The following is a 27,912-nucleotide window of genomic DNA, read 5'->3' on the forward strand; positions in this document are numbered from 1 at the left end:
ACGCCCCCGTCTATGGGCGTAAAGTGCGAGCTATGCTATTGGCAGTCTCGTAACCCCTGAGGGGCGGGAAGCTCTCTGCACTGCACCGGATGTGTGGCGTCCGAAACAAGTAGCTCGTTCCAACTGGTCCTCGGCAGAGGGGCATATACTTACGTTACCGAGGCGTCCGTCTCACCAGGAGGATGGGAGAGGATGGCCAATGGTTGGCCAGATAGTCAAGACGGATATCAACAATGCCCCCAATTAGACTAATCTAAGGAAAATGAAAAGTATCTTCATGTGCGTACGGTCTTCACAGACTTCACTGGATTGGGGCCCAGGCCGCATGTGTCTGATATACTCAGGGGGGGAATAAGGTGGGAGTAAGGTGTGTGTACCTGCGCCCACAGATGATGATGATCAGAGACAGCTTATCAATGGAGACCTGATCACAACAGCTCGCGAATCTACTTCGTGCACCATGTACTTCGTTCACTCATTATCGTGTGTTCGCTCCGTGGTTGCATGCGGTCCCTGACAGGGTAGCCAAAAAAAACACGCTTTGTAGGCAGTATACAGCGTCTCCCACAGTCGAAGACGCCCCTATCAAATGTCACCAGCCTTGCTGGGCGGAGGCGACAAACATATGTGGTTGTCGCCGAGGGAATCATCCTTGGCAAGCTATCCAAAAAAAACGATGGCGTAAATACTCGTGTATTAAGTCGTACACACCGATAAACACGTTTTCCATCAAGTACCAATATGGTATAGTAGATATTGGGGCGGAGGTAAACTCGGAGCCACTGGCAGAAGGCGGATAAGTCTCCTGTCATTTGGTTCAAAATATATTATATTTTTCGCAGCGTAGAAGGGGATGCGAATTACGCTCCTCACCATCAAGTGTCAGCACGGTGCAACATGTCGAAAACGGGCCGGGTAAGAGGTGTGCATCCTGGAACACTGCATGAGACAAACATGCCCTGATAGTAAGATAATAGGCAGGAACGTTGATGAGGGAGGGTCCGAATCACTACAGGTGTGAAAGTATAGGCCAACATCTTCCGGAATGAATCAATCGTCAGGTCCGTTCGGGTGTGATGAGTGTTCCAAAGCCGGTAGCACTGGTATTCCTCGCCTCGGAATGGGACCGAACAAGATTACATCCTTTGGAGCTTCGCTTTGTCTTGACAGAAAATGCTGGAGCCGATTTTGAATGAAAATAGATAGAACGGCTCGGACAAGCCGTTCGTCTGGATATCTGAGATAAGTTAACAATGGCAGGCACTGGTAAGCAATCTATTGAGAAGCTCAACCTGGGACTTATGAAGGCTGGATCTGGCCGAGAAGAAAGAGCAGTGCCTCGCATGACAAGAGGAGTGTCCGGGGTCTCTGCCTAGTCCCCCTGAAGGCTTTAACCGAAATAAAAAAAAGTCGATATATTGCGGTCGTACCACATTGCCTTTGACCTGTCCTCCCTCCCTCGGTTCTCAACAACGGGGTTGTCTGGCCTGTGAGCGTCGCGCAGTTCACCCTCAGACACGTCCAGGTCAGGTCAGTTCAGTTGTTTCGCTGTGGTGCTGTGTGTCCGGCCTTGAGTCGCCGCCGACCTCCTCTCCAGGACCTTAACTCACTCGGAGATGCGCGCGTCCCTCCTTCCTCTCACCCGGCGTGCTGTGTTCTCGCCGATAGAGACAATAACCTTCTTCTCTATCGTCGGTACTCTAGCCTACTTCCACGTTCTCTCGGACATCAAGCACTCCGCTTTCTTTGCCCCAACCTTTCCCTCTACTCTGCGACCCACCCATGCTCTTCTCCGTGACGGCGAGTGGGTTGGCGTCGATGAGGAGTGGTATAGGCGCCGCGCGGCTGATCCGAAGGTCACGCTCTGTGGAGCTCCAGCAGGTCATTCTCTCCTCCCAATCGGTCTCGGCACGACCTGAGGATGCGGTAAGTTCTTCACCTTTCAACGGCTCCGTCACAGTGACTGACGTCAATACATCTTTTAGACTGCATCATACGCACCACTCGATTTGGCTCACTTTGCATCCTCTATCAATAACCTAACCCATTACATCTCTCACGACCTCTTAACTCCGTCAGGTGACAATTACCCGTCGTTTTGCTACCGCGCTTCAGTTTCCCCGTATCTATCTGACGCTCAGGACCCCTGCTTTGCTACATCGTCTTCACATACCTCCAAGTCACAGGTCTTGACACTCTCATTTAGCTCCGGCACGCGCCAAGGCTTCGTTGATGCCCTCAATGAGCGCGCTGCCTTTGAAGAGGATGCGTATGGAGTCAGGTATCGTATCGAGAGCCAACCGACCGAGTCCATCGCCGAAATGAGAAGCAGCAAATGGATTGCATATGCTGCAAAATCTCTCGTTGTTCGCTTCTGGGAGCTGGCCAAGGTCAGTCCGCACTGGTTGACTCTAGCGATACCGCTACTAACTTAACGCAGAAAGCAGATTCGCTCGACATCCTCATTATTCTTGCAGGATACATCCTCATGCATGCGTCGTTTATTCGGGTCTTTCTTTCTTCCCGTGCTTTGGGGTCTAACTTCTGGCTGAGCACCGCGATCGTGTCCTCTTCCGTCCTTGCTCTCCTGTTGGCTTTGCCCCTGTCACACTACCTTAGTATCCCCTTGGATCCTATTAGTTTGACAGAAGCACTACCGTTCCTCGTCTGCACGGTCGGCTTTGATAAACCCTTACGGCTTGCTCGTGCGGTCTTCAACCATCCTCACCTCGCCGCTCCCGTCAAAGAAGGGCGCTGGAGAGGTCAGATGAAACCGGCAGGTCATATCGTGATGGAAGCCATGGAAAAAAGCGGCAATGTCATTCTCCGCGACTATGGGCTTGAAATCGCTATTCTCGCGATGGGTGCCAGAAGCAAAGTCGGTGGTTTGCAGGAGTTCTGTGCGTTGGCTGGACTGCTGCTCGTGTTGGACTGCATCCTCTTTGGCACATTCTATTCGGCCATTTTGACTATCATGGTTGAGGTAAGCCGTCACGTGCTGTTTCCATTTGCGTAGCATTTACAAGTTATTGTCTCCAAGGTCCGGAGAATCCAAACGGCGCGAGTGATGACGAAGATCCCGAAGCTCTACCAATATCAAAGTCGAAGGCAAAACGAGCTCCCTGATTCCGCCCGGCGCTCCCGACACAGGACTCCGGTCTTTGGCACAGGATATCAGAAACCCTCCTCGGCGTCAAGGGTTCCATGTTGAGGCGCGAACATCGCGCAGCTATTGAGACGAAGGACGAACATCCAGCCGCCCGCTTGAAGCTACTTTTGGTGCGTGCTATGCCGTTTGAAAGGCATTATTCAGGCCACTGATGACAACAATAAGATTGCGTCGTTCCTGACGTTGCATGTTCTCAATTTCACCACTACGTTAACGCCAGTGACTATTGCACACCGCAACTCACGAACATCCATCCACCACTTTACGGATTACGCTTTCCCAAAGGTAGACATCACTTCCCCAGCTCTCGCTAACGTCCTGAGGAATTTGGCCATCCTTCATCCCGCTGAAGTCAAGCACACCGTCTGGAGACGTCCTTGTCGAAATCGCACCACCCGTCCACATCCTGGTCATCCCCCCTGGCCCAAAGTCTATCCGTGGCTTCCTCAAGCCGAGTGAAGTTATTGGAGGTATCATGACTGCCTGGAGTGTACTCATTGGCGATCCTTTCTTGTCCAAATGGATCATCTTCCTTCTCGCCTGCAGCCTTGTACTCAACGGCTATCTCCTCAAAGGTATTGCCGAAGGTGCCATCCGGAGCATTCAGCCACCTAGTGTCAGGTTCCGATCAGTCACTAGCACTAGGGTGGCGAAAGAGTCGGATGATAAAGATGTTCCCGAAGCTGAAACAACTGCTGCCCGCAGGCGACCATCATTTACCATTGGCGCTGAACCCAAATCTGTACCTGATAGCGCAGACTCGGACGAGACTCCTAATGTCCTGCCTCCCCCTCCCGTCTTGGCACCTATCGTTGCACCAGTCGCCGTTCATGTGAACAAGGAAAATGGAGTTCCAGCAGTTCTTGCTAGACATGAAACTCAGGGCAGCAGCCAGCTGCAATCAAGGACACGGAACTGAAAGAGAAACTCCCTGTACGCTCCTTGGAAGAATGTATCGAGGTCTTTGACAATGGGCCGAAACCAGTACAGGCTGCGCTTGGCAACACTGAACGACGAGGAGGTCATTTTACTCGCACAGAATGGCAAGATCGCACCTTACGCGTTGGAGAAAGTTCTCGGAGATCTTGAGCGCGCTGTCGTTATTAGAAGAGCACTGATTTGTGAGTTAATCTACTGCCAGTCTCGTTGCTATGTCTGATCTAGCGAGCAGCGCGAGCAAGCAAGACGAAGACGTTGGAATACTCAGATGTGCCTTATGCCAATTACGACTACTCACGCGTGCAAGGTGCATGTTGCGAGAACGTCATCGGATACATACCCATTCCTCTCGGTGTGGCAGGGCCCCTCAAGATCGATGGCGAACAAGTGCAGATCCCCATGGCCACTGCAGAAGGCACTCTTGTTCGCATCGACTTCACGCGGATGCAAAGCTCTCAATGCAGGAGGTGGTGTGACAACTGTTCTTACTCACGATGCCATGACACGTGGTCCCGCAATCGACTTCCCCAGTCTCCTGATGGCAGCCGAGGCGAAGGCGTGGGTGGATTCAGACAGTGGCTACAATATCATTCGCGAGGCTTTCGAGTCCACCTCCCGCTTCGCCAAGTTGCAGCGGTTAAAGACAGCACTTGCTGGTCGTACACTGTTTAGTGCGCTTTGCAACGACCACAGGTGATGCGATGGGCATGAATATGATCTCTAAAGGGACGGAAAAGGCTCTTGAGGCGATGCAAAAACACTTCCCGGAGATGGTCACCCTCGCCCTGTCTGGCAATTATTGTACGGACAAGAAACCCGCTGCAATCAACTGGATCGAGGGACGTGGTAAGAGCGTTGTTGCCGAGGCGGTTATTCCTGGAAAGGTTGTGAGGAGCGTCCTTAAAACTGAGGTCGACGCGTTATGCAACTTGAACATCAAGAAGAATCTGGTCGGTAGCGCCATGGCTGGTTCGATTGGTGGTTTCAATGCGCACGCTGCAAACATCCTTACCGCCATTTTCCTGGCCACTGGGCAGGACCCCGCACAAAACGTCGAGAGTTCTAATTGCATGACACTTATGGAACCGTATGTGTTATGTTTTGCACTGCGATTCTTTTGTTCTCACGTTACGTTCTCAGAATCAATGATGGAGAGGATCTTCTTATGACAGTGACCATGCCTGCCATCGAGGTAGGCACCATTGGTGGGGGTACCGTTCTAGCTCCTCAGGGGGCCGTTTTGGAGATGCTCGGATTGAAGGGTTCACATCCAACCGTGCCTGGCCGAAATGCCCAGCGCCTTGCTCGTATCATTGCCGCAGCGGTTATGGCGGGTGAACTTTCGCTCCTCAGTGCCTTGGCTGCCGGTCATCTCGTTCGTGCACACTTGGTCCACAACCGCTCTCAAGCCAACACGCCTAATTCATCCCGACCCGTTACGCCTGGACTGAGTCCCAGTGACATTGTGTGGGAACAAAGGACAGTAGAGAAGAGCCGTCCTTTACTTCGGCAGCCTCTCACACCTTCGTCTTCCACATCGTCACTGCCCCCGTATTCAGCAGAGAAGCAGTAAGTGCATGAGGTGTGGTTGAGTGGCATTCTATTGCGTTTTTACCCACCGTCAACATATCTTGATGACACTTTGTGAACACGATCATTGTTAATTTACCCGCAGCTTGGCATCTCTTCTTTCACATCTATTGTTTAATATATTTGCATCGACTACTTCATTTTGTCGACTACAATTGTCCTACATACATATGCAGCCCTATGTGTAGAGAAGCATAGAATGGCAACATGATCCGTTTCCAGCACAGCCACTAAGTCCGAGCCTATCAATCAAGAAGCGCTCGGTAACGTTACAGCCTGAGCGTTGCCGTCCTTCAGATCACTTGCCAGCTCATCCACTGCCAGCTTGACATGTTCGTGTCACTGACTTACACCCATGCATTTTTCGAAGACTTACTCCCAACTTCTCCTCACATTATCGCCTGAGCTACGTGACAATGCGATAGAGTATCGACGGGTGGGTAATAAATTATCCGATTGGACACCAAATTTACCTGGTCTTCCGATCACTCTAATAGCTTAAGAAGCTCATCAACGAGACCGTCGTCGAACTCCACTCGCTTGGATTTACCCCGGCAGTACTACAACAATTATTAGAGCAAGGGGGACATGGTATTCCTGCCTCAACATGTGAGGATACCGCAGCCCCAAAAGATAGGCCGACCGTGACATATGAGATTTCGTCGTTGCAGCCTAGGCTGCGTATCACACTCGGTCATGGGACTCAGCTATCGAACGATACCATCTCCCCACTTGCTGCCCAGGTCAAACATATTCTGGACACGGCCCATTTCGGCGGACCCCAAACCCAAGGAACCGCTTCCCAACACACAAGGATCCTTATCATCGGAAAATGCAGAATACACGTAAGCCGTTGTTTCAAAAGTGTACTCTTTCGTCTGCTGACTGACCTTACTTAGTGTCAATATCCAAGATATCGTCTTACCCCTTCGCTCTGATACCGCCTTTCTTTGCCTTTTGGCCTCAGAACTATCCTCACTCTCAGACCATTTCGCCACAATTTACAATGAGTTCACGCAGAAACTCATTGTTCTTGCAACTTCCATATCTTCCACCGCTCGGCCCGTGTCTTCCTCAGCCCCCCATTCTTTCTCAGCTTATCTTCTGTCGGCCAATAATGTGACATCCGTGCGCCCTGGGTCATGTGGAAAATCGGATCTCTATTTTTGGCGGGAGGTGTTTCAGCAATATGTCCAGGCTGAAATATTCGAAGGAATAGGTGAAGCAGAGAGAGGTGAGAGAAGTATCGATGAAGCCGAAAGAAGACTGGTATTATTTCACGGGAGAGTAACGGAGAAGGCGAGGTCCTTGAGAATCCCTACCAGCGAAGAAGCCTTGGATATGTTTTTCAAGATAAACGCATTCATTTTAGATGTTAAGAAGGTACGTGCGTTCAAAGCTAGCAGACATTTGGATCGACTATTTTACAGTTTCGACTTGCAACCGAGGAAGCTACACGTAAGATCCTTAAAGAAACATACCAAACGTACTGCACTGCCTATTCCTGCGTATCTTCTCTGTGAACCCGGCGATACCCCTCCCTCGGAAGTAGTGCTATCTACACAGCCCCTCATGCCGTTGCAACGGTTACTGGTCCAGGCTATTGGAGAGAAACTTCTTCCGGTTGTGCCTTATATTGACGATTATTCCTGCCTCATTTGTACTAGCATTGCGTTCAAGCCTGTTAGACTTGATTGCGGCCATTTATTCTGTGTCAGGTATGCGTTATCTTGAACTGTGTCGTCATGCCTAACACTATTCTGCGTTAGGTGCCTTGTCAAGTTACAAAAGCAGGGGAAGCCTAATTGCCCGTTATGTCGAGCACCGACAGTCCTTAAGGCCGACAGAAGTAAGTGCAAAAACCCTCGCGCTCGCGGTGATCTGACACAGTAATTAATATTAGATAACGTCGACTACGCTCTTCTCAATTTTATGTCTGACTGGTTCCCAACTGAGTCTCGCGCCAAATTGCGGGCCAATGAACTTGAAGCTGCAAAAGAGGAGCTTGAAGAACTCGGGTTCCCGGGGGCTACTGGATGCGTCATCATGTAGATCTCAATGGACGGAGGTACACGGGCTTTGGAAGACTTAACATTATTTCCTACGATGACGTTGGACATCTATTCATTTGTCATATGTCCATGTTGGAAATTATTTAATAGCCTACTGGTGTGGAGCGATAAGGAGCGATGTACTTGATAGTTTAGGAATGGTTGAGATGAAAGGGTTCACTCTGTGCTGGAATGTGGTTAGATTGCTACTTGGCATCAGTAATGGCTTCTTCCATTATTTCCTGCTCCCAGTTTTTACGGAGGGCTTCTAAAAACTCTTGTATCCCACCGCCTTCCATAACCGACTGAAGGTTCATTAGTGATAACCCTATCCGATGGTCTGTGACGCGATCCTATTCCAGTAATTCTCTCAGAACGAACTATAAGAAGTGAAGGAAAGAACCTTACCTGGGCGTAATTGTACGTCCGGATCTTCTCGCTTCGATCAGCGGAGCGAACAAGGCTACGTCGTGTTTCGCGACGTTCTGCAATGTCTTGAGTAAATTTTGATGTCCATCAGTCGGGCCCTGAGGACCTGAAATGCACGCCTTTTATTCTATCGCAGAGCATTTCAACTATGTCCAGTAAATCCTCAGGTGAAGATGTAGGTTACCTGGTGCTGACTGCGTTCATCTTGCATCGACACAGTAATCCCAGTCGGAATGTGTGTCAAACGAACCGCCGACTCGGTTTTGTTAACGTGCTAAGAGGGGCTCGTCAGGGACGTGTCATAAGAAACCATCGGGTTGACGACCTGTCCGCCTGCGCCACGAGCTCGCATGACCTCAATCTTAACATCCTCTATTTTGAATAAATTGTCGTCGCCAGATGGTTCCACTTCGTCGCTGAGGGGAAGAACCTGTTAAACCGTCATCCTTCAGGAGTCCATGTTCCAAAGCAGAAGCGTACGATGGTTGTAACCGTGCTGGTATGGACCCGACCACTGGCTTCCGTCGCTGGCACCCTCTGCACACGGTGCACCCCACTCTCCCATCGAAGGGCTGTCATATGCTCCTTCACCTTTGATTTCCACTATTGCGTCCCTGAGACCTCCGCCTGTCACTTCACTACTCTGAACTATTGATGACTGCCAACCTCGAGAAGTCGCGTATCGGACGTAGACACGAAGGAGATCTGTCAGAAAGAGGGCTGCTTCTGACCCACCCACGCCGGCTTTAAGTTCCAACAGTGCAAACAAAGAGCGTGTAGGAGACGGAGGAACTAAAAGAGAAGGGAAGGTGGCAGATAGGTGTCTTGACAAGCTGTCGTAGAGGGATGTATACTCGTCAGATGCCAAGGCCCGCATCGTCTCGTCAGGATCACTCAGAAGGGGGAATGTCTCCAACAGAGACTACTGTCGCAGTAGATAAGGGTAAACATTAAGGCCTCGAAAACACAACCGACCTCTCTAGCCTTCGTCCACGATATCCACGCGTCGTACAGCGGCTCCAGCTCCTTTATTTGCCGTGCCTGTGCAATTTCCTCTTGGGAAGTCACATTATCTGACATCTTGAGGACCGTGCATTAGCAAGCGCGTCTTCTCGGAGAGGTGCACCTGCCTTCGCCAAAAGCGCGTTTCTCGTGTCAATGCGTGTCTGGACGGCACGTAGGACACGAGCACCATCTTTCTCTAGCTGGCGGAGTGCACTCGGTATCGCAGGTGTCGCATACGTACGTTGCAATCTCACTAGTACATGGTATCCCGACGCGACTGAGCGTAGCATGGAGAACGGAAGAAGAGGTCGATCGCGTGCCGTGATGCCGGGTTGCCTCGGCCAACGCCGAACACAATTCCCACGATGTGGCCAGGCTCTTCACCATTCCAAAGGCACAGAAGTAGTTTCACCAACGCCTCCGGCGACGACAACAAAAGCCAAAACCCACAAGGTTCGTGTCTCGATTGTGTTTATAGTCTGTCCCTCGAGCCGATACGGAACTCGCTACATGTTACGAGTGGCCTCCATATGGGCTGGATTACCCCCCTGCTTAGAAGATGATGTCCCGAGCCAGTGCTGATATCTTTCTTTGCAGCCCTTCCGATTAGCTTCAAGATGTCCGCCCCAATCAGTAAAAAGCGCAAGTTTGTCGCCGATGGTGTTTTCCGCGCCGAACTCAATGAATTCTTCACTCGCGAACTCGCCGAGGAAGGCTACTCTGGCTGTGATGTCCGCGTAACTCACGCCCGGACTGAGGTGCTGATCGACCCACACCATCATGCGCCTCGCGCTAAACCATGCTCGTCTAGATTATCATCCGTGCTACCCACACTCAGGAAGTTCTTGGTGAAAAGGGTCGCCGCATCCGTGAGCTGACTTCTCTCGTCCAAAAGCGCTTCAAATTCCCCGAAAACACTCTCGAATTGTATGCCGAGAAGGTGCAATACCGCGGTCTCTCTGCGATTGCGCAATGTGAGAGTTTGAGATACAAATTGCTTGGTGGTCTGGCTGTTCGCCGGTACGTATCATACCGAGATTTGAGTGGTTTGGGGTCTGAGTCATGTCGTAGGGCATGCTATGGTGTCTTGCGTTACGTCATGGAGTCTGGTGCCAAGGGTTGTGAAGTCGTTGTCTCTGGCAAACTGCGTGCTGCTCGTGCCAAATCCATGAAGTTCACCGATGGATTCATGATCCATTCCGGTCAACCAGCGAGAGATTACGTTGACTATGCTGTCAGACACGTCCTGCTCAGACAGGGTGTTCTTGGTATTAAAGTGAAAATGTGAGCCTATTCGGCCCTAATGCGCACATGGATATAGCTCATGTTGTTACAGCATGAAAGGTTGGGATCCTGAGGGCCAGACTGGTCTTAAGAGACCCCTTCCCGACTCCGTTCATATTTCGGACCCCCCAGTCGACAAGATCGTTTCCGAGCCATCATCCGAGTCTAGAGAACCTGCAGCCGTTGTGGCTCCCGCGCCAGCAGCGGACGAGCAGGCTACTTACTCCCAAGAACCTGCCTTCCAGGCAGAGACTTATGCTGAGCCTTTCTGAGCTACCTAGTAGTTGTTTTTTGTCATACCTCCTGTCTGTTGTCCTACTATGGTTGAATGAGATCGAGCTCGTAACGCACGCAGCTGACACTGTTGTATGAGATGAGCACGTGACATTATGAGGCTGGTTGTAAGGGGTGCACGTGACTTGGCTTGTATTGCCAGTGTGCCAGCCGCTGCTCACATTTTGTCCATGGACGCCTTGGCGGAAGATCAAAGAGACGCTGTCAGACAGCTGCAAGCTGTGCTCGACTCGCAGCACTATGATACTGACGTCCTTGTCAGCGTATTGCAAAGTGTTGATTGGAGTGTCCACGTATGTCACCACAGCCCCGACAGGTCGAACTCGCCTAACAGTTGCCCACAGAGTGCAATGGAGCTTCTACTAGACGGTCCCCATGTGGATTCAACCCCCTCGTCAAGAAGCACGATGTCCTCTTTGGACCACGAACCTCAATTACCTGTTGACCGACCAGAACGTGCAGGCGGCCGGGGAGTGAGTATCCTGGCCAGTGTGTTTTTCCCTGTCACTCATGTAGCGTTCATTCAAGCCACCGAGGACCCTCGCCAACACCATTTTTGCAGTGTTATCGTTACCCTTCCATGTTGTTACCGGCATCCTGCGATTTATCCTTGGCGTTTTCCGCATCCCGTTCTTGTCACTGAACTTTGGTGCCAGCTCGTATCGACCGCCTAGACAGCCTCACGATTCCCGTGGTGCGATCCGCCGCTGGATAACTACACTAGAGGAGGAGACAGGAGCATACAATATCAAATCATCACCCTCAGTCGCTACTGGCCGTGACAGTCATCCATCTACCTCGAGGCGTCACGCGTACCCACCGGCCAACCCCGAAACTACTAGAGTATTACCAGACTTTTTTGATGGAACATACGATGAGGTCTTGGATATTTGCCAAAAGGAAGGTAGAATTGCTTGCGTGATCCTCGTTTCCGAGGAACACGACGATGTACCCGCGTTCAAGAGGTCTGTCAGATTGCTTGATGTTTTATGATCTCTGACAGTCTGTAGAGTGACCCTTACTGACCCTAATCTTGTGAGGATCATGAACGACAATAATTTTGTTATTTGGGGAGGGGACGTTAGAGACAAGATTCCTTGGGATGGTAATTACTTTTTCGCAGTTCTAGGTTCTGGTTCTCATTATAAAGTAGCTGCGCAGAAGCTCCAAGTCACGACGTACCCTTTTGTTGCATTCCTTGCTTTGCAACCTCGTCGTAGTACTTCGACGTCTTCATTTTCCTCTTCGGGACCTGTTCTCACTGTCTTGTCTCGCCACTACGGGCCCTCCGTGCCCGACTCGGGGCCCACCTCCGCACGGTCGCTCATAAACCACCTGGAGGGACAACTCCTTCCGCGCGTCGACCCATTCCTCACGCGCTACAGAGACCAGCTTCAAGAGCGTGAGCGTGACAGGTTGCTTCGGGAGCAGCAGGACAAGGCATACCGAGATTCCCAGAGACGAGACCGCGAGCGCATTGAAGCCAAAATCAGAGCGGAACGGGAAGAAGTGGAGCGTATCCGCAAGGAAGAAGAAGCGCAGCGTGAGGAAGAGAGGCGCTTGCAAGCGGAGCAGGAAAGGCAGGAAAGCATTAAGCTCCGTCGTTCCCAGTGGAGGCGATGGATGCGCCGATCTATTGTTCCCCCTGAACCTCGAGATGGTAACAGTATCCGTCTTGCAATCAGACTACCCAGTGGACGCGTAGTCCGCTCATTCCCGTCCGCCACAACTGTGACGGCGCTTTATGCCTTCGTAGACAGCCAAATGATTCCCTCAAGCATGAATTCCCAGGATGACCCAGAGCATCCACCTGAAGGTTCCGGCGGGGGTATTGAAATTCTGGAGAAGTATATTCATTCACAGGTCCAGGGTCCGGAGTCATGGTGGGGATTCAAGCTTGCTCTTTCATACCCTAGGCGGGAAATTAAATGGAAGGCGAACACTTCGCTGGCCGAGGCTGGACTCAAAAATGGAGAACAACTTGTCATGGAAGTCACGAGTAATGTGGTCAATGGCAAGAAACCTCTTGGACACGACTCAGATGACCAGTACGAATCTGAAAGTGACTGAATTTATGGAAGGGAATAGACACTTCCGCCGTCGGACTATTTATACAACATCATCATTGGCTTAGGATAGTTCTTACGAATGATTCATAGTTCACATTGCCGTCGCTGGATGCGAATTTTAAATCGTGGGACGAGCAAGGAAGTCCGGTGCACTTACGGCCCAATCTGAACACCCTTCAAAAGCTCGTCGACCTCTTCGTCCGTCATTTTCTCTCCAAGTTGCGTTAAGACGTATCTGAGCTCTCCGGCACCAATGAACCCGTTGCCCTCTTTATCAAATACCTGGAAACCTCTGATGAATTCCTCTGGCACCGACGTCAGTTATACCCGTGTGTAATCAGTCAGTGCTATCAACGCACCAGGCGTCCCTGCAGGTTTGAACCCATCGGGTCGGTTTAGAATGCTTAGGAAAGCTTTATAATCCACTGCACGGAAGATCTGTCATTGCCGTCTGCCACAAAGTCTGGCTATTACGCACCCTCGCGCGGTGCAGATGCGACGATCTCCGCCACCTCTGCTTGCGTAGGATTTTGCCCGAGAGCGCGAAGCAAATCGCCTAGCACTTCTCTCGGGACGGCACCTGTTCCCTTCTTGTCGAAGAGTGCAAACGCTTCTTTGTACTCTGTTACAGGCCCGTCCATCAGTTTCGCGCAGGACTTGGAGATTAAGGCGCGACAAAGGAAATACCTGCGTTGTCGCTCTGAAACAGGTCAGAAATGAGGGGTCAAAGTGGAGGTTTCATTGGAGATCTCACCATATCTACCCTTTAGCAGCAAGTCGGTTTGCTTGTTCTTGTCGCGTTCAACATATATCTTGGATTATGTAACCCCACTAATCAAGCCAGGGCCCCTGAGTAAATACCCCGGGACAACAGTAGTCTACAGCACCCGGACTCGTACTTTACCTGGGATAACTACGACTGAGGCTACTGATGTGTTTTGACCCCATGGAATCCGGCTTTAAAATCTTCATTTCTCGTCCACCGATTATGGGACCGCTGGATAGATATCACGTCCCCAGTCCCTGTCTCGGTTTCCGTACAGGCTATATATACATACCACCTTCTCCAATTTCACCTTGCGCACGGCGTCTGTTTTCAGCCTGTAGCTCAGAAGACCCACGATTCCTTTCGACCCATTGCGCCACGTGCCTTCCCTCGCCAATTGTCTCAAACAACCACTGATGGACTTTCTGCATGGTTTTCTTGCCCCACTGGATGTCATCCGATGGCGGCGGAAAGCTCGAGGGTTTAATTGTACTAGGCGGCACGACAGGTAGCTTTGGTGATGGTAAGAGGAAGAGAGCTACGGTGAAATTCTCTCTTGACGCTAATGATTTCCAGAAGACGTTAGAGACTAAAGAGGCCATCGTAGACTGCATGAGATTTGGTGGAGCAAATAGTTCAAGCTCAGGGTCCTGGGAACTGTTGGTCAGCTAGACCTGAAAAGTACCATCGCAGCTTTCTCACCGAGATCGAAATCGCATTCGTCGAAAGATACCGTACAGGCGCTTCGTCCCAAGGGATAATTCTAGATGAGATGTATCCCTGGACGGAGTATGAGTCTAGCACAGAAATACTTAGTTGACGAGTCAGTCATTCCAGCACTGTGTGAAGGGGAAGCACGCTGACCTAGTGGGCTGTATGCGGTCGACGACGGCGGCAGTGTAAGGGTTCATCGCCGACAACGGAAGCCGCGTGAATGTTTCGGACACGACCACTGCAGCGCGCGTCCACGACGGTAAGAACAGGAGACCAACCTATGGTAGTTCAGTGACTCGAGGTGACGCGTACAGTACCGTCATCTATACCCACTTGGCTGTCGCCGACATAGATAGCGCCTTGCTGCTGGCCGAGATCCGCACCACGCGCCCATGCTCCACCTGCAATACCTGAAGCCAGGAGGAGTGGTGATTTGATGGGGAAGTTTCCAGCGAACTTGATGTCTGGTGTAGATAGCTGGTCTGGCTTTGGCTTTGACAGTGATGGTGAGTCGTATTCATCTTCGTCATCGGATTCGATGGCATGCCGAGACGGTGCTGTGTCTGCGAGAGGGTCGACGTTCTGGATGTGTTTGAGCTCTCCGTGGTTGACTGAAAATATCGCCCTACCATTGTCGTCGAGTACGTATCAGTAATCAGATGAATGGCATTAGCCCACCCCAATACGGAGTTTTCGGGGTCCTGCCCTATGACATAGCCAGCTCAGCGTCCGAGTCAGGGACAACGTCGAGATCGGAGAAACATGTTGGCAGCAATATTCGTCCAGCAGGGCGCGTGCCGACGACTTGGCATGTGTACGAGGCTCTTTTCGAGTACTCTCAGAAATAAACATGAAAACCCACTGGTGCGCATCTTGCTTTGTCTGAATTTCTCGACGTACGGTTTAGTTACTAGTAGGGCCTGCCTCGTCGTCCAGGCCCAGCTCCCCAAATACCCCGCAAAGGTGGTCCTATAAAAAAGAGACCCATACCCCATGTGAACAAGGTCCTCGCAGTTGCAAGTGGAAAGGGCGGCGTCGGGAAGAGCACCGTCGCAGGTATGTAACACTTCCACTTCTGTCCGTCCAAGCATGCTTTCTGACGAGTTCTCGTGTAGTGAATCTCGCGTTTTCGCTTGCTATGCTTAAGCCAAAGTCCCTTGGGCGACGAATGCGCGTTGGTATACTTGACTTGGATATATTCGGACCCTCCGTTCCAATGCTCATGGGTCTTCAACACACAGATGAGCCTCCTCTGACGCCTGGTGCGTCCGAAAGGAAATTATTTTTTTCCACAAGCCAAACTTCTTTTAGGCGGGGCGATCTTGCCTGTCATAAATCACGGCCTTCCGACAATGTCAATGGGCTACTTACTGCCCAAGTCTGAATCGGGTTCACGCGAAGACGCGGCAGTTGTTTGGCGCGGGTTGATGGTACAAAAAGCAGTGCAACAACTACTCTTTGACGTGGACTGGCGAGATGCTGGGGATGGTCCTGGACTGGACGTTCTAGTTGTCGATCTGCCTCCTGGTACGGGTGACGTGCAGTTGACGCTTGGACAGCTTGTCGTTGTCGATGGTATGTATGTCGACTTTGGCAAGTTGCCGTCTGAAATGCGAACTGCACGAACTTTCCAGGTGCCGTGATCGTTTCTACCCCGCAGGACGTGGCTCTTGCGGACGTCCGTCGTGGTATATCGATGTTTCGCAAAGTCTCTGTGCCAGTGCGTCTGTTCTCTCTCGTTTCCTGTGCATATTGATCATATCGGTCTATTATATAGATTACAGGGACTGTCCTTAACCAGTCGTATTTTGTTTGCCCCTCCTGCGTGACTCCGCACTACGTCTTTGGCTCACCGACGGCATTTCGCGCCACCGCGACGTCACTGAACGTCCCTGTTCTCGGTGAGCTCCCCCTCGTGAAGAGTGTCAGTAGAGGTGGAGATGGCGGCGTTCCCTATATGCTTACGGCAAGTAAGGAACAGGCCGACGAAGACAATGCCGGCGGGGCAGTGTGGCGGAATGTCATGCAAGAAATGGCAGAAAACGTATGGCAGGCCTTGGAGGGCAAGTAAGAGTCGACACATTGTTACAGGGGCCATCGGATGCTATCGACGTTTATGCAAACTGCGGGGGAGATACAATATTACACGATTACAAGAGTCCTGGAAAACGTTACGGAGGACATAAGTCAAAGCTCGACTTGGAAATGTCACTGCTAGGGTATCCTGGTTTCTCAAAACCGCCTGCGCGAAGCCTGCTCAAGAGAACGAGAAGCCACCAAAGTCTAGAAATGAATCCTCGAGAGACATCTTTCGTACTACTAACGCTTCGACGATAAGCCTCGGCTCGTTGTCGGCGACCCAGACATCATCGATCTTTCCAACTGCCGTCACAGCTCGACCGTCACCATCCGAGAAATCCAGATGCGCAGGAGTTTCCACAGAGGAGGCAGGCTTGCAGGTAAGGGGGTGGACCATGACGTGTGGACCTTCAAATTCAGACACGAGTGAGTTCGCATCACTGGCCACCTGGGAAGCCAGAGTTGAGCTACCACTCTGGTGGATCACATTGCGCTGTGATGTGGGCGCATGTGTCAGTAGGACGTTATTCTTCAGCCCAAGTCGCCTGTCTCGGGCTGGTTTACGGTTCTGCCCTTTGGTTGGTGTCACCTGTGACTGCTTAATGCCCGTCCTTTCTCCTCCTTCGCCATCCGTTGTTGTTGATGCGCTTACATGATCAGGCTGTGACGGGTGCTGCTTGCGCTGGTTCGTCTTCTTTCCGCTTGTGTGCCTTTCCCATTTGTCGAGGTGATTTAATGGCGCGGAGGCAACATGTTTTGTGCGTTTCCTCAGTGGTCGCGGCTTATATACGGATGAGATCTCGAGGTCCATGGAAAATATCGTGGTGTCTTTTGGCATGGCGTTAGGTGTACCATCAGCGTCAAAACCAGTGGCGGCCTCGGTGTCAGTGTCCATGGTAAAGACGATGCCGGGAGACTCGAGTTGCAGGGAGGGGTGAGACGTATGTACGGCGGTACAGTGAATACGAGTGAAAGTGGGAAACGCATTTGGTATACCAAGAGTGTCCTCTGCGTCTGTCAGGTCCGCGGTAGACACCTCCGTCTCGGGTTCTGTGGTGGATGTTGCAGAGGACGAATCAACGTTATGCACCGCCCTTAGGAAGTTTTTCCTTTTCTTCCTTCGCCCTTCCCAGTGTTCCAGCTGGCTCTGTGCCATTCCAGACAGCGCAGGTGGAACTTCAATCTCCTTGACGACGATGACCGAAGCACCAATCTCGCCAGCCATAGTTTCGAGGGTCTCGAGGGACTCCTCCAGTTCTTGGCGGGGAAGACCCACCAGTGCACCTGAATCTGCTACGCCGATCTCATAGTAAGCCTGACCTCCACCTTCGAGGAGGCGCCATTTAAGCTGGGTGACGAGACGAGCAAAACGGGAGGGTGAGGGTGCAAGGAGCTGGAGTTTATACTCCACGTTCCCCTAACCGAGGATAAGCATTATAAAGTGGAGAACACGGGTTATTGGCATACCTCCTCCACTTCGGGGATGAGACGGGGTACTGCCTGGACGTGGGCGCCTGTGGGAGGTGTCGGGGGTGAAGACGTGAGGACTGTCCCAGGGGCTCGGAACGCGAGGACTCTCCGAGTCTGATTCACCGAACATTACGCTACAAGTATATTTCTTGTTTGTTTTATACTGCTGCAGATATTCGGAATGGCATTGTCGTGGTCGTTGAAAGTTGTAGTCGAACGTATGAATTGACTCTGACTTGACTCAGGTCGGGCTGTCTTTCCGTTGATATGCCGTCACGTGATGGCTGGAGGCACAATGGCGTCAAGCCGGGCCAGGTCAGCGACCGGCAGCACAAGCAGACACGGGGCGGACTACGGACTGACAGTTTCAAAAGCAACCAACCCTACCCACCATCATGCCACCTGCACTCTCCTCAGCGGTATGTCTCAAAAACGCGCCTTGCGAGGTTTGTGGCTAATGCTGTCCGAGATGACCATGAAACGTATCCACCGCGAGATAGCAGACGTCCAGAAAGAAGACCTGGGCGCTATTACTCTCGCTCCTACACCGGCAAGCCTATATCGTTGGAAGGGTACTATTCCAGGGCCCCAGGGAAGTCCCTATGAAGGAGGTATATTCAATATCGACATACAACTCAATCCCGACTATCCGTGCGTCCCCCCGAATTGTTAGCATTCGGTTCCCGAGATCACCTTGCCATCATGCAGGTTCACTGCCCCAAAAGTCACCTTTGCCACAAGGTACGTGCGAAGTTGCGCACCGGCTTTGCCGTTAGTGATCGACCCTACACTATTCAAGGATATACCACATGAACATCTCCGACAAGGGCGGAATTTGCATAGACATCCTCAAACAGAACTGGTCTCCAGCGCTCTCCCTCTTTAAAGTCATGCTTTCGCTGTCGTCGCTGCTTACAGATCCGAACCCCCGTACGCCCGTTTCTTTGGTGCCCCCCGTAACACTCCACCGACTAATCTGAATTTCACCCAGACGACCCTCTAGGTGAGTATTGGCAGTGATCCAATCTTCGACCACTTTCAGGACTGACTTAGTACAGTACCTTCTATTGCCACTGAGTACACGCGAAATCGGCAGCAACACGATCGCACCGCAAAACGCTGGACAGAATTATACGCTCGCCCGCCTCCTATCCCACCACCTGCACCAATTCCTTCAACATCCGCCACAGCAAGACCGGGGACCACTGCCAACGGTCGACCGAAATGCAAGGGAAGAGAAATCCCTCTGGCAATGCCTACGTCGATAAACGCGAGCTCTGGTAGTGCTACTACGTCTACGCTATCATCTAATCCTGAAACGATTACCATCGGTGATCAGGATGTGCGAGTTGGTTCTGCCTCGTCGAATGCGACCGTCGCAGGGAGAAAACGACCGAGAGAGGTGGACACTATTGATTTGGTAGAAGAGGAAGAGCGGGAGAGACGCATAACGAGGAGTAGGACGTCGGGATCCGGGTTGCCTGCGGACCCACTCGCGTCGGGCGACGTCATTGTTATTGACGATTAACTGTGACATAGATGCTCATCGTCACCATCGTCTCTGCACCCCCATCAAGCTTGGTTGTACATATATATTTAAAGTGGGATTATTGGTGTGCTGTCATCCTGGGTAGCGTTCCGATTTTGAAGACGGTCTCTTCCCGAGTACATGGCGTAGCTACTAGCCCCTGTATGATCGCACCCCTCTCTGGGTGGTTGCCGATCACTTTTTGCCTGTCCCACCGTGTACATATACATTAGTATCACGGACGGATGCCTTCAGCTCTGAAGCGTAAGCGTACGAAAAACGCTGAATATGGACGAAAGGTGGGTACATATACACTCCGTGGTTTGTTCATCACCAAGTTCTGTTGCTAGAAAACTCGTGTGACACCTGACCTCGACGACCAAGAGGTCGGTTCTGATGCCTCATCCGTTGGGCTCCCAAGTGACGAGGAACCTATGGAAGACGGAGAACCTCAAAACAGTGGTGGAGGGGAAGAAGACTCAATGGACTGGGGTAGAGCTAACGCCCGGAGACCCAGGTGCAAGCTCACATCATGCCAGCAAACCTCCGACCGGCGAAGAGCTTCGAATGATCAAGGATGCTGTCAACCTCTACCAGTCGAGTTCCTTTAAACTTCAGGTATTCGTATCTTACCTTCTCTCCCCCAACATACGTGCTGACGTATCTTCAGATTGATGCACTCCTTCCGAACGTCCGCCCGAGCACGAAGGATTCGAGAAAAGCACCTCTGGAACGCTTCCTCCATTCCCTCCGTTCGCATCTGATATCTATGCGTGCGTTTGAGCCTCAAAATCCAGTGTCCGCCGCACGGGCGCTGGCCAAACAGGGGATAGCTATGCCATTTGCGCTCCCGCATCCCACAGAAGAAGTCAAGTGGAAAGTCGGGTTCGAACCTCCGAGTGATATCAATGTCGTTGGAAGCTGGGCGAATCAGATCTGCGTGAAGCGGAAGGACGGGGTGCCATTCACAGTCGACGTGACGATTGAAATGCCTGACGTGGGTTGATTTCACTCATCTTTCGTGTGTTGGTACTAAGGCATGCGCATTCTTTTAATGCAGTCTTTGTTTCAGGAGAAAGACTATTTAGATAGCAGGTATTTCCACAAACGTGCCTTCTATCTTGCTGTTGTTGCACAGAGTCTGTCAACTTCACTAGAGGTTGACACATTCTACCAATCTACGCTTGGAGATCCACGTCTGACTGTACTGGTACTTTCACCGAGGAAAGGTAAGGTACTGGCCGACTTTAGCATTTCAGTCTATTCACTCTGCGTCAGGGAGCCAGAACGACTTTTCCAAGGCTCACGCCAAAATTCACGTCATCCCCGTCATCTCTTCGTCCAACCCTATGCCCCTATCGCGACTGTCCCCGTCGCATGCTAATGTTCGTCTTCCTGGAAAATCTTCAGCTGGTCCCCAGCCTACCCCTATTTATAATACGAATGTTCTCCTCGCCACCTACCCCAAACTCTCGCTACTCGCTACCAACGCCCTCAAACATTTATGCCCAGCCTTCTCGGACGCTTATGCTCTACTGCGCGTATGGGCGAATCAGAGAGGATATGGAGAGGGACCGATATGCGTGAGAGGTTTTGAGGGGAAGGGATGCTGGTGGAATGAAGTTCTTGGTCTGGTGGTTTTCGGGGAAGAGTCCACTCGCGCGAACAAGGCAAATGTGAGAAAGCCACTTGGAAAAGGATTGAGTTCGTATCAGCTATTTCGCGCTGCACTTGACGTTTTGGGTGAGTTGCAAGCGGTTTCGTTGGGACTCCCGCCTGACAATTCGGTTGGCTTCAGCAAGGCAAGACTTCTCGCAGAAAGCTGTGCACGTCAAGTCGACCAATGGGCACAAGGTAGGTCAAGTATAATTAGGTTACTTTGCTCTGACTCTGGTCAAGTTCTCCCCAGACGAGTATACTTCTCATCATTCTGCGGTCTTTGTGGACTCGACGTCTACCCTTAATCTTCTCGCAGACGTTCCCTCTACCTCCCTTAGCATGGTGTGTTTCAAGAACAGTTCTTTCCTCCAAGCCTCTGACAGCGGACCATGCAGCTTAGATATGACGCTAACGAAACACTGGAGAAGCTAAACACCTCTTCAGAAAGCGACAACATTTTCGCTCAGCTGTTCCTGAATGACCAGACTCAATTGTCCAAGAGATGTGATGCTGTCATTAGGTAAGCCATGGTACATTCCCTCCATCAAAGGCTGACGTTTTGCAGGGTTGATCTCGCTCGTGCGTCTAAGAAGCAATCAGCTTACGAGTTCGTAGAGTACGGGAGCTCCGACAACGCTTTACTAGCGGCGATTTCCAAGACTTTGCAGCGTGGGTTAGGGTGACCGTGTACAGGCGATTGGAATATTCCACCCATCATCAAAAATGCGCTCTATCACCGACGCCTATAATCCGCTGCTTTCAACGATCTATATTGGCTTAACTTATAATTCTGAGAATGCCTTCCGGCTTGTCGACCACGGGCCTCCTGCCGATGGACCAGACTCAGAAGCAGGTCGACTATTTCGTCAGCTTTGGGGTGACAAGGCGGAATTGCGTAGATTTAAGGATGGGCGCATCGTTGAAAGTGTAGTCTGGGAAGTCAAGACCTCTGATGAGCGCGCTCACATACCAGTCGCTATTGTTCGGCATCTGTTGCGTTATCACTTTGGGATCCCGGAAAACGATGTACGGAGCCCACAGAACTACCTCGATGCAAAACTACGACTACCAGACGAGGTCTCAAGTATCTTCCAGGCTTCAGGATCTTCCAGTGGTTTCAAGTCTGCGCTTTCTGCCTTTGACGGTCTGGTAAAGCGCCTGAAGTCATTGGGTGATCAGATCCCACTAGCATTGTCAAGCGTCAGCCCTACTTCGGAATATCTTCGTTATGCCAGTGCTCTAGGTCCTGTTCCCATACCCCAATCTGCTTACCTCGCGCTACCCGACTCGTACCGCTACCTCCCCACGATCGATGTCAATCTCGAGTTTGAAAAGTCTACAAAATGGCCCGACGATATCCGTGCTGTCCAAAAGGCCAAACTTGCGCTTTTAGAGGCGATTGCAACAGCTTTATTGAGTGCAAACAAAATAACTCGTGCCAGCGTCTGTACTGCTGACTGTTCTGGATCAACCATCCAGCAGCAGGGACCCTCCTTGGAAATCCACACTGCGGAGGGTTGGGCGTTCTCCGTGCGGATATGGTATGACCGGGAAGCGACCCTACTGGAACGTCTCTCCAGTTCGGTTCGGACTCCTGCACGGCCACTCGCACCGTCCGAGGCTAATCCCCGCGAACAACGTGAGGCACAGCAAGCGCTTGAAATATATACTTGCCAATTCATCCACGCACCTCGTCATCACCGAGCAGTTGCCAACCTTGCGCATCGCTTTACTGCGTATGTTGGGACTGTCCGGCTGGTGAAGCGTTGGCTTGCGGCTCACTGGCTGCTTACGACCCACGTCTCTGCAGAAGCAGTCGAAATCATTTCTGCACGGCCCTTCCTTGGTTCGGGTGCTGTCCTTCCGGATGATGCCTCAAGTATCCCGAGGAGCAAGGAACGTGGTTTCGCGCAAGTGCTCGAATTCCTCCGAGACTGGAAACCCGAGGAACCTATTTTTGTTCCTATATATGAAGATAGTGCACCAAGTTCTGAGCCTACCGTTGTTGCGGTCAGCTCAAAGCAGGGTGTTTGGACGATCTCTACCTCGGAAGATAACAGTGGGCGAATGTGGACATCCAGTGGGCCAGACGCTATTGCTGCTCGACGGCTCCGCGCAATTGCGAGAGAGGCGTGTAAAATACTACACGGTACAGATATTGATTCCTTGGATGTTGAGGTCCGCTTTTCGCTTCTCCTGGGTTCTTGTACTCACGGCCTTCCAGAGACTGTTCTCTCATGCCACGGAAGACTATGACGTCCTCATCGAGCTTGACCCGATGATCTTGCCTCGATATCATCAATCCATAAACGCCGAGTCGTCCGCCTTGTCGAAGGACCGCACGATTCCTCAAGAGGATGACGCAACCCCGAGACCAGGTTTCGATCCTGCCTGGTTGTTGTTTCAGGACCTTCAGGTAAGGGAAATGTTACATGGTTTCGGTGGTTCGATGAGCTGACCGGTTTTCCAGGTGACATACTCTGATACTCTGAAGTTTTTCTATGATGTTTATGGCGGTCGTTACATCGGTGCCATTTGGCTGCCTATCGTCTCGGGCATTCGCCCATTCAGAGTAATGGGAGGGTTCTCCAGTACACCAGCTGTCCAGGCAAGTTCATCCTTCATTGTGGCTAGCACTTTAATTATTGGTATCACCAGGAACAGAAACCGAATGAGAAAAATAAGGGGACTGTCGTGCTAAACAAGCAGGCTGTGTTGGACGAAATCGAACGCCTCGGTGCAGGTTTCATCAAAAAAGTCGAGGCTCGGGAGAGATCATAGCAAAAATACTTCATATAACTTCGCCCACTCTGCTCAGAGGTTCTCAAAATATATACTAAAATGACCGCTGGTGAGCATCAGAAATCAAAGCCGACGCCAGAGTCATGTATCACTCTCGTGAGCTACATCAACCACGATGGACAAAACTGAGGCTTAGGCTCGTTGATTTGTGTTGGACAAGTTGACAATTCACTACATAGTACTCCCCAAACTCTTGCTTTCACTAGAACTAAAAATGCATGTGTACCATCCTGTCCAGTCAAACTCTACAGATACAAAGACGAACAGAAAATGACCGAATTCGGTCGCTCGAGCATCTCTGATGCTTTCTGGAACTTCTCTTGTAACTCAGAGTTACCAATCACCTTAGCAGCCTGTGTCATCTGCCGGAGGAGCTCTCCAAGGCGCCTAAACACTCGAATGAGGTTGCCCTCAAACTGGTCTGTCAACTGTCAAAAGGTTAACTGCGCAGCTGACGTGTATTGTATGTTAACTCACTTTACATATGTCCGCAAATGAGGCTCCACGACACCACTGTACAACAGCCTCCATCAATTCGACCTTGAAGGAGGAAACATATTCATCTTCTACAATATTCAGTTTGGATTCCTGGGATACTTTGGCAATACGACGAGCGAGTTCTTGCATAACACGTAAGGGTGCTGCAAGTTCCTCCGTGAGCTTCGTCTGTTGCTCGCTCTAGCGGAACGTAGATGAGTTGTTGGAAACAACGGGAAGAGAAGGTTATACCTTTTCCGTGAATACGAAGCAACTCAATAGTCCAGCACTGTGTTCCGGCGAGAGCGTGTTGAAGACGCCGTTGAAGATTAGTTCCGTAAGTAAAAGTTCGTCGCCTGTACTGATCTCGCACGCGACACGACCCTTCATTTCTGCAATGTCGGAGGAATTTGTGAACCCAAGACGTCGGAGTACGCGCTTCCTGCACTTCAGTTCTTCCAGCTGCAAGACATCGTGTGTGGCTGAGATTTGCTTTTTCAGCGAGCGTATTTTCGTTTGACACTCTTGCTTTTGGGAATAGAGGGTATATAGCTCGGGTAGGCGCGGGTCCCTGTGCAATGGATTCGAAAACATCTTCTTTTCCATAACGTCAATTTTCTGGTGTTCCACGTTCGTACATGAGAAAACGCTCTTCAAGGAGTAAGATAGATGAATGAAAGACTTACTTTGATGAGGTTAAGAAATTTATCGTCTTTTATCCCCATGTTCTCCACGGGGTCTAGGAGTGCAATGCCATGCGGGAATCTCCGCTGAACCTCCAAGACACTCTTCCAGACGGTCTCTCGAGCCTGGTCCTGCCGTAAGTCTTTAGGCAATACAATCCGAATGTGACTGATAGCTTCAATTGCAGACAGAAACATCGGCACCACGAGTGAAACTCCCTTCTCGCCAGGTGGACATGGCCGGAAATCATCTGGCTTCCCGGCAGAAATATTGCGGTCTTTGGGAACAGCCATACCATCTGCACAGTAGAGTAAGGCCTCGACGACATATTGCTCGTGTGGAGGTATATCATCGACATGTTGGAACTCGGGTTTTGTCTGCAACCAGAATGGATATTCAGCCGTCAGTCTTCTATCAATCCAAGTATGCTGACCTTGGTACGCAGCCGCTTCTGGAAATTAATGACCACACCCCAGCCAAAGTTAGCGTCGCGATGCTTCACGCGTATCAAGCGGCCTGGTTGGAGGAACGGAAGGCTGTACGTCGGGTGTGTTATGACAGCACGCATATCGTCTGCCATCCTGTCCAGCTGCTGGCGATAATCATAATACGCCGCGACCAGCTGTTCATCGGGAATTCTGAGCGAATCCCGCCGTTTCTCTTCACCCTTCAGTTCTACAATGATGTGTCAGACCTATGAAGGGATCCATGTGACTTTGTACATACCCTTTTCGAGAACAGGAATACCAGCACTGCTCTGGAATTGGAAGAAGCATCGCTCCAACATATACTCTGGGCTGATGCCCTCCACCTTAAGGAGATTGAGGATCATATTGTACCCAAGGTGGAAAGCAGAATCCAGACGGTCCGCTTCCCCTTTAATCATTTCCTTTACAGAAGCGGGCTCAAGCTTCTCGTCGCACATCATAATAACCACTCCACGGTCATCCAAACCTCGACGGCCTGCACGACCTGACATCTGAATATACTCGCCAGAAGATAAATCCCGGAATTCCCGGCCGTCGAATTTCCTAGCCGCGGTGAACACCACGGTTTTCGCTGGCATATTCAATCCTATGGAGAAGGTCTCTGTAGCAAATAGGACTTTAATTAGACCTTCTTGAAACAGGATCTCGATGACCTCTTTAAGGATTGGTAACAAGCCACCGTGGTGAATGCCTATGCCACGCTTCAAAAGAGGCAGAAGATTAGATATTTGCGCAAGATTTCGATCGTCCTGGGAAAGGTTCTCGATAGCATTTTGGAAAATATTGGTAATGAGATCTTGTTCGTCGCTCGTGTTATAGTCGAACTTGGACATTGTCAATGCCAACCCCTCGCATTCACGCTTGCTGAAGGCGAAAACGATAACTGGGTTATAGTTTTGCCGCATAATCATGTTGATGATCTTGGAGATGTCAGAGGGACCTGTAAAGTTGCCAATGTCATACAAAAATCGGACAATTACACAACATACCTTTCTTTTCACCTCCTTTTCTAGATTTGCCTTTGCGGCCCTTCCCACTACGAGGATCCGCAGGATCCTCTCCCGCCTTTTCCTGCAGCGCGCTCATAGCTTTGCTGAAGTTTTCTTCTTTAAACTCCCCCTTTTCGTTCACCACCAAGAAAATTCCGTCTCCACCTGCAGGAAAGAGATAATGCTGCAGGGGAGTAGGCCGAAAATCTGTGTACACGACGTGACACGGTTGCTCGTGTGATTTGCATATCCATTCGGAGAATTGCATGGCATTTGGAATAGTCGCCGAAAGGAAGACATAACGGACTGTGTGCGGTAGAAGGATGATAGTTTCTTCCCATACGACGCCGCGCTCCTTGTCTCGCATGTAGTGGATCTCGTCGAAGATTACCCATGCTACTTCGCGCATGATCTCCGAACCGCGATACAGCATTGAACGCAGAATCTGAAGGGATTGTTTCAGATGCGTGCATCGCCGTTCAATAGGTGTACTCACCTCAGTAGTCATCACCAAGCAGGTTGCTGACGGGTTAATCGTAACGTCACCAGTCATTAGACCCACATCGCCAAACTCAGCAAGCATCTCCCGGTATTTCTGGTTGCTCAGTGCCTACAGGAAGGAAATATTTCACCTTCATTACCAAAGCCACAGACAGAACTTGGTCCTGCTCACTTTTATTGGACTAGTGTAAATTACACGCTGCCGGTTCTGAAGGCACTGCGCTATGGCATATTCTGCCACGACTGTCTTACCAGCACTGGTATGGGCCGACACCAACACGCTCTCATTCCGCTGGATTGCGTACACAGAAACCTGTTGGAATGGATCCAGTGTGAACTTGTATTCTCTAGCCGGTTTTGCAGGAGGAATATGGTTCGCAATCGGAACGTAGTTATATCCTGGAGGAATAGCTACTTGATGTCGAACCTACGAAGGATGAGAAGGAATAATTGCGCAAAAATTATACATACCTGATGTCTCAACTCTAATCGCGAGCTAGCATCGACAGGACCTGTTAAACCGCCACTTGCTGCCATCTCTCGCTTGGCCTCGGTGTGAAAATCGTCGACAACGACCGGTGCCGGTGATGTTCCGCGTGGCCGTTTTGGCGGTCTATCTGTATTGTCTATATTCCCCTCATTCCGTCGAATTTCGTCACTTATTCTGCTGGAGCCCGGTTTGCGCTTTTGACCGGCAGTCGGTGCTGAAGGGGCAGGTTGGGCCGCTCCTCGAGGTTCCTGCGGCTCGAGCTCCAAAACCTCATCATCGCTATCAACCTGTTGAGGGGCATTCGATAGAAACGAAAACAAATCTGGCGCCATGCCTGGGTGCGGCACTTGTGGGAGAGGCTACTTGATGTGGAGGGATATAATGATGTGAAGGTATTAAGCATGTAGTGCCGTCAGAATAGGTTTGTGTTTCACA

General features: G+C 50.9%; 12 protein-coding genes across 12 annotated transcripts; 7 read left to right on the top strand and 5 right to left on the bottom strand.

Annotated features, from left to right (window-relative positions):
- Positions 1-1,443: 1,443 nt before the first annotated feature.
- F5J12DRAFT_795416 (hydroxymethylglutaryl-coenzyme A reductase-domain-containing protein) lies at positions 1,444-5,923 on the top strand. The gene is made up of 15 exons (XM_051744066.1): positions 1,444-1,530; positions 1,598-1,856; positions 1,879-1,926; positions 1,986-2,390; positions 2,441-2,983; positions 3,041-3,064; positions 3,151-3,279; positions 3,335-3,520; positions 3,600-4,028; positions 4,058-4,153; positions 4,188-4,290; positions 4,341-4,495; positions 4,521-4,779; positions 4,802-5,195; positions 5,249-5,923. Exons 2-15 carry the CDS (start codon positions 1,617-1,619, stop codon positions 5,679-5,681), a joined length of 3,444 nt encoding a protein of 1,147 aa, XP_051604604.1. The 5' UTR covers positions 1,444-1,530; positions 1,598-1,616; the 3' UTR covers positions 5,682-5,923.
- Positions 5,924-6,053: 130 nt separating this feature from the next.
- On the top strand, positions 6,054-8,124 carry F5J12DRAFT_944819 (uncharacterized protein; the record flags this gene model as incomplete). Its single annotated transcript, XM_051749727.1, has 7 exons — positions 6,054-6,134; positions 6,196-6,441; positions 6,491-6,543; positions 6,598-7,089; positions 7,129-7,416; positions 7,468-7,547; positions 7,602-8,124. The coding sequence occupies 7 exons, from the start codon at positions 6,054-6,056 to the stop codon at positions 7,748-7,750; spliced, it is 1,389 nt and encodes a 462-aa protein (XP_051604605.1). The 3' UTR covers positions 7,751-8,124.
- On the bottom strand, positions 7,956-9,258 carry F5J12DRAFT_902450 (uncharacterized protein; the record flags this gene model as incomplete). The annotated part of the gene is given in 8 exon segments (XM_051748299.1): positions 7,956-8,102; positions 8,158-8,212; positions 8,232-8,305; positions 8,363-8,452; positions 8,504-8,608; positions 8,659-8,750; positions 8,770-9,100; positions 9,154-9,258. 8 exon segments carry the CDS (start codon positions 9,256-9,258, stop codon positions 7,956-7,958), a joined length of 999 nt encoding a protein of 332 aa, XP_051604606.1.
- Positions 9,259-9,560: 302 nt separating this feature from the next.
- F5J12DRAFT_795439 (ribosomal protein S3) lies at positions 9,561-10,840 on the top strand. Its single transcript, XM_051744067.1, has 4 exons — positions 9,561-9,941; positions 9,995-10,203; positions 10,255-10,467; positions 10,520-10,840. Exons 1-4 carry the CDS (start codon positions 9,801-9,803, stop codon positions 10,737-10,739), a joined length of 783 nt encoding a protein of 260 aa, XP_051604607.1. The 5' UTR covers positions 9,561-9,800; the 3' UTR covers positions 10,740-10,840.
- A 42-nt stretch (positions 10,841-10,882) lies between these two features.
- Positions 10,883-12,935, top strand: F5J12DRAFT_178272 (uncharacterized protein). The gene is made up of 5 exons (XM_051738247.1): positions 10,883-11,054; positions 11,106-11,234; positions 11,290-11,726; positions 11,772-11,866; positions 11,915-12,935. Exons 1-5 carry the CDS (start codon positions 10,932-10,934, stop codon positions 12,829-12,831), a joined length of 1,701 nt encoding a protein of 566 aa, XP_051604608.1. The 5' UTR covers positions 10,883-10,931; the 3' UTR covers positions 12,832-12,935.
- Positions 12,884-13,471, bottom strand: F5J12DRAFT_712531 (EF-hand protein; the record flags this gene model as incomplete). Its single annotated transcript, XM_051740770.1, has 4 exons — positions 12,884-12,935; positions 12,988-13,135; positions 13,190-13,255; positions 13,309-13,471. 4 exons carry the CDS (start codon positions 13,469-13,471, stop codon positions 12,884-12,886), a joined length of 429 nt encoding a protein of 142 aa, XP_051604609.1.
- A 104-nt stretch (positions 13,472-13,575) lies between these two features.
- F5J12DRAFT_178268 (uncharacterized protein) lies at positions 13,576-14,984 on the bottom strand. The gene is made up of 5 exons (XM_051738246.1): positions 14,940-14,984; positions 14,644-14,892; positions 14,461-14,588; positions 14,299-14,407; positions 13,576-14,246 (listed from the first exon to the last, which is right to left on the bottom strand). Exons 1-5 carry the CDS (start codon positions 14,940-14,942, stop codon positions 13,875-13,877), a joined length of 861 nt encoding a protein of 286 aa, XP_051604610.1. The 5' UTR covers positions 14,943-14,984; the 3' UTR covers positions 13,576-13,874.
- Positions 14,985-15,120: 136 nt separating this feature from the next.
- On the top strand, positions 15,121-16,381 carry F5J12DRAFT_712655 (P-loop containing nucleoside triphosphate hydrolase protein; the record flags this gene model as incomplete). The annotated part of the gene is made up of 6 exons (XM_051740775.1): positions 15,121-15,174; positions 15,228-15,366; positions 15,426-15,572; positions 15,622-15,885; positions 15,945-16,030; positions 16,088-16,381. 6 exons carry the CDS (start codon positions 15,121-15,123, stop codon positions 16,379-16,381), a joined length of 984 nt encoding a protein of 327 aa, XP_051604611.1.
- Positions 16,382-16,474: 93 nt separating this feature from the next.
- Positions 16,475-18,047, bottom strand: F5J12DRAFT_944847 (uncharacterized protein; the record flags this gene model as incomplete). The annotated part of the gene is made up of 3 exons (XM_051749728.1): positions 16,475-17,806; positions 17,857-17,973; positions 18,024-18,047. The coding sequence occupies 3 exons, from the start codon at positions 18,045-18,047 to the stop codon at positions 16,568-16,570; spliced, it is 1,380 nt and encodes a 459-aa protein (XP_051604612.1). The 3' UTR covers positions 16,475-16,567.
- Positions 18,048-18,180: 133 nt separating this feature from the next.
- Positions 18,181-19,624, top strand: F5J12DRAFT_795457 (ubiquitin-conjugating enzyme/RWD-like protein). The gene is made up of 6 exons (XM_051744068.1): positions 18,181-18,278; positions 18,329-18,510; positions 18,568-18,600; positions 18,659-18,789; positions 18,851-18,862; positions 18,918-19,624. Exons 1-6 carry the CDS (start codon positions 18,255-18,257, stop codon positions 19,385-19,387), a joined length of 852 nt encoding a protein of 283 aa, XP_051604613.1. The 5' UTR covers positions 18,181-18,254; the 3' UTR covers positions 19,388-19,624.
- Positions 19,625-19,821: 197 nt separating this feature from the next.
- On the top strand, positions 19,822-23,827 carry F5J12DRAFT_902457 (Nrap protein; the record flags this gene model as incomplete). Its single annotated transcript, XM_051748300.1, has 14 exons — positions 19,822-19,879; positions 19,905-20,005; positions 20,058-20,384; positions 20,448-20,616; positions 20,666-21,130; positions 21,186-21,241; positions 21,287-21,388; positions 21,442-21,566; positions 21,612-21,657; positions 21,725-22,195; positions 22,226-23,224; positions 23,271-23,462; positions 23,517-23,648; positions 23,705-23,827. 14 exons carry the CDS (start codon positions 19,822-19,824, stop codon positions 23,825-23,827), a joined length of 3,366 nt encoding a protein of 1,121 aa, XP_051604614.1.
- Positions 23,828-24,093: 266 nt separating this feature from the next.
- Positions 24,094-27,809, bottom strand: F5J12DRAFT_887514 (rRNA-processing arch domain-containing protein; the record flags this gene model as incomplete). The annotated part of the gene is made up of 10 exons (XM_051747195.1): positions 24,094-24,276; positions 24,326-24,526; positions 24,578-24,943; positions 25,012-25,386; positions 25,443-25,684; positions 25,736-26,437; positions 26,487-26,931; positions 26,983-27,096; positions 27,160-27,414; positions 27,459-27,809. 10 exons carry the CDS (start codon positions 27,807-27,809, stop codon positions 24,094-24,096), a joined length of 3,234 nt encoding a protein of 1,077 aa, XP_051604615.1.
- Between the last annotated feature and the right edge of the window lie 103 nt (positions 27,810-27,912).

Source organism: Pisolithus orientalis (genome assembly GCF_024613125.1).
Source record: "Pisolithus orientalis strain OTSU chromosome Unknown F5J12scaffold_2, whole genome shotgun sequence".
NCBI lineage: Eukaryota > Fungi > Basidiomycota > Agaricomycetes > Boletales > Pisolithaceae > Pisolithus > Pisolithus orientalis.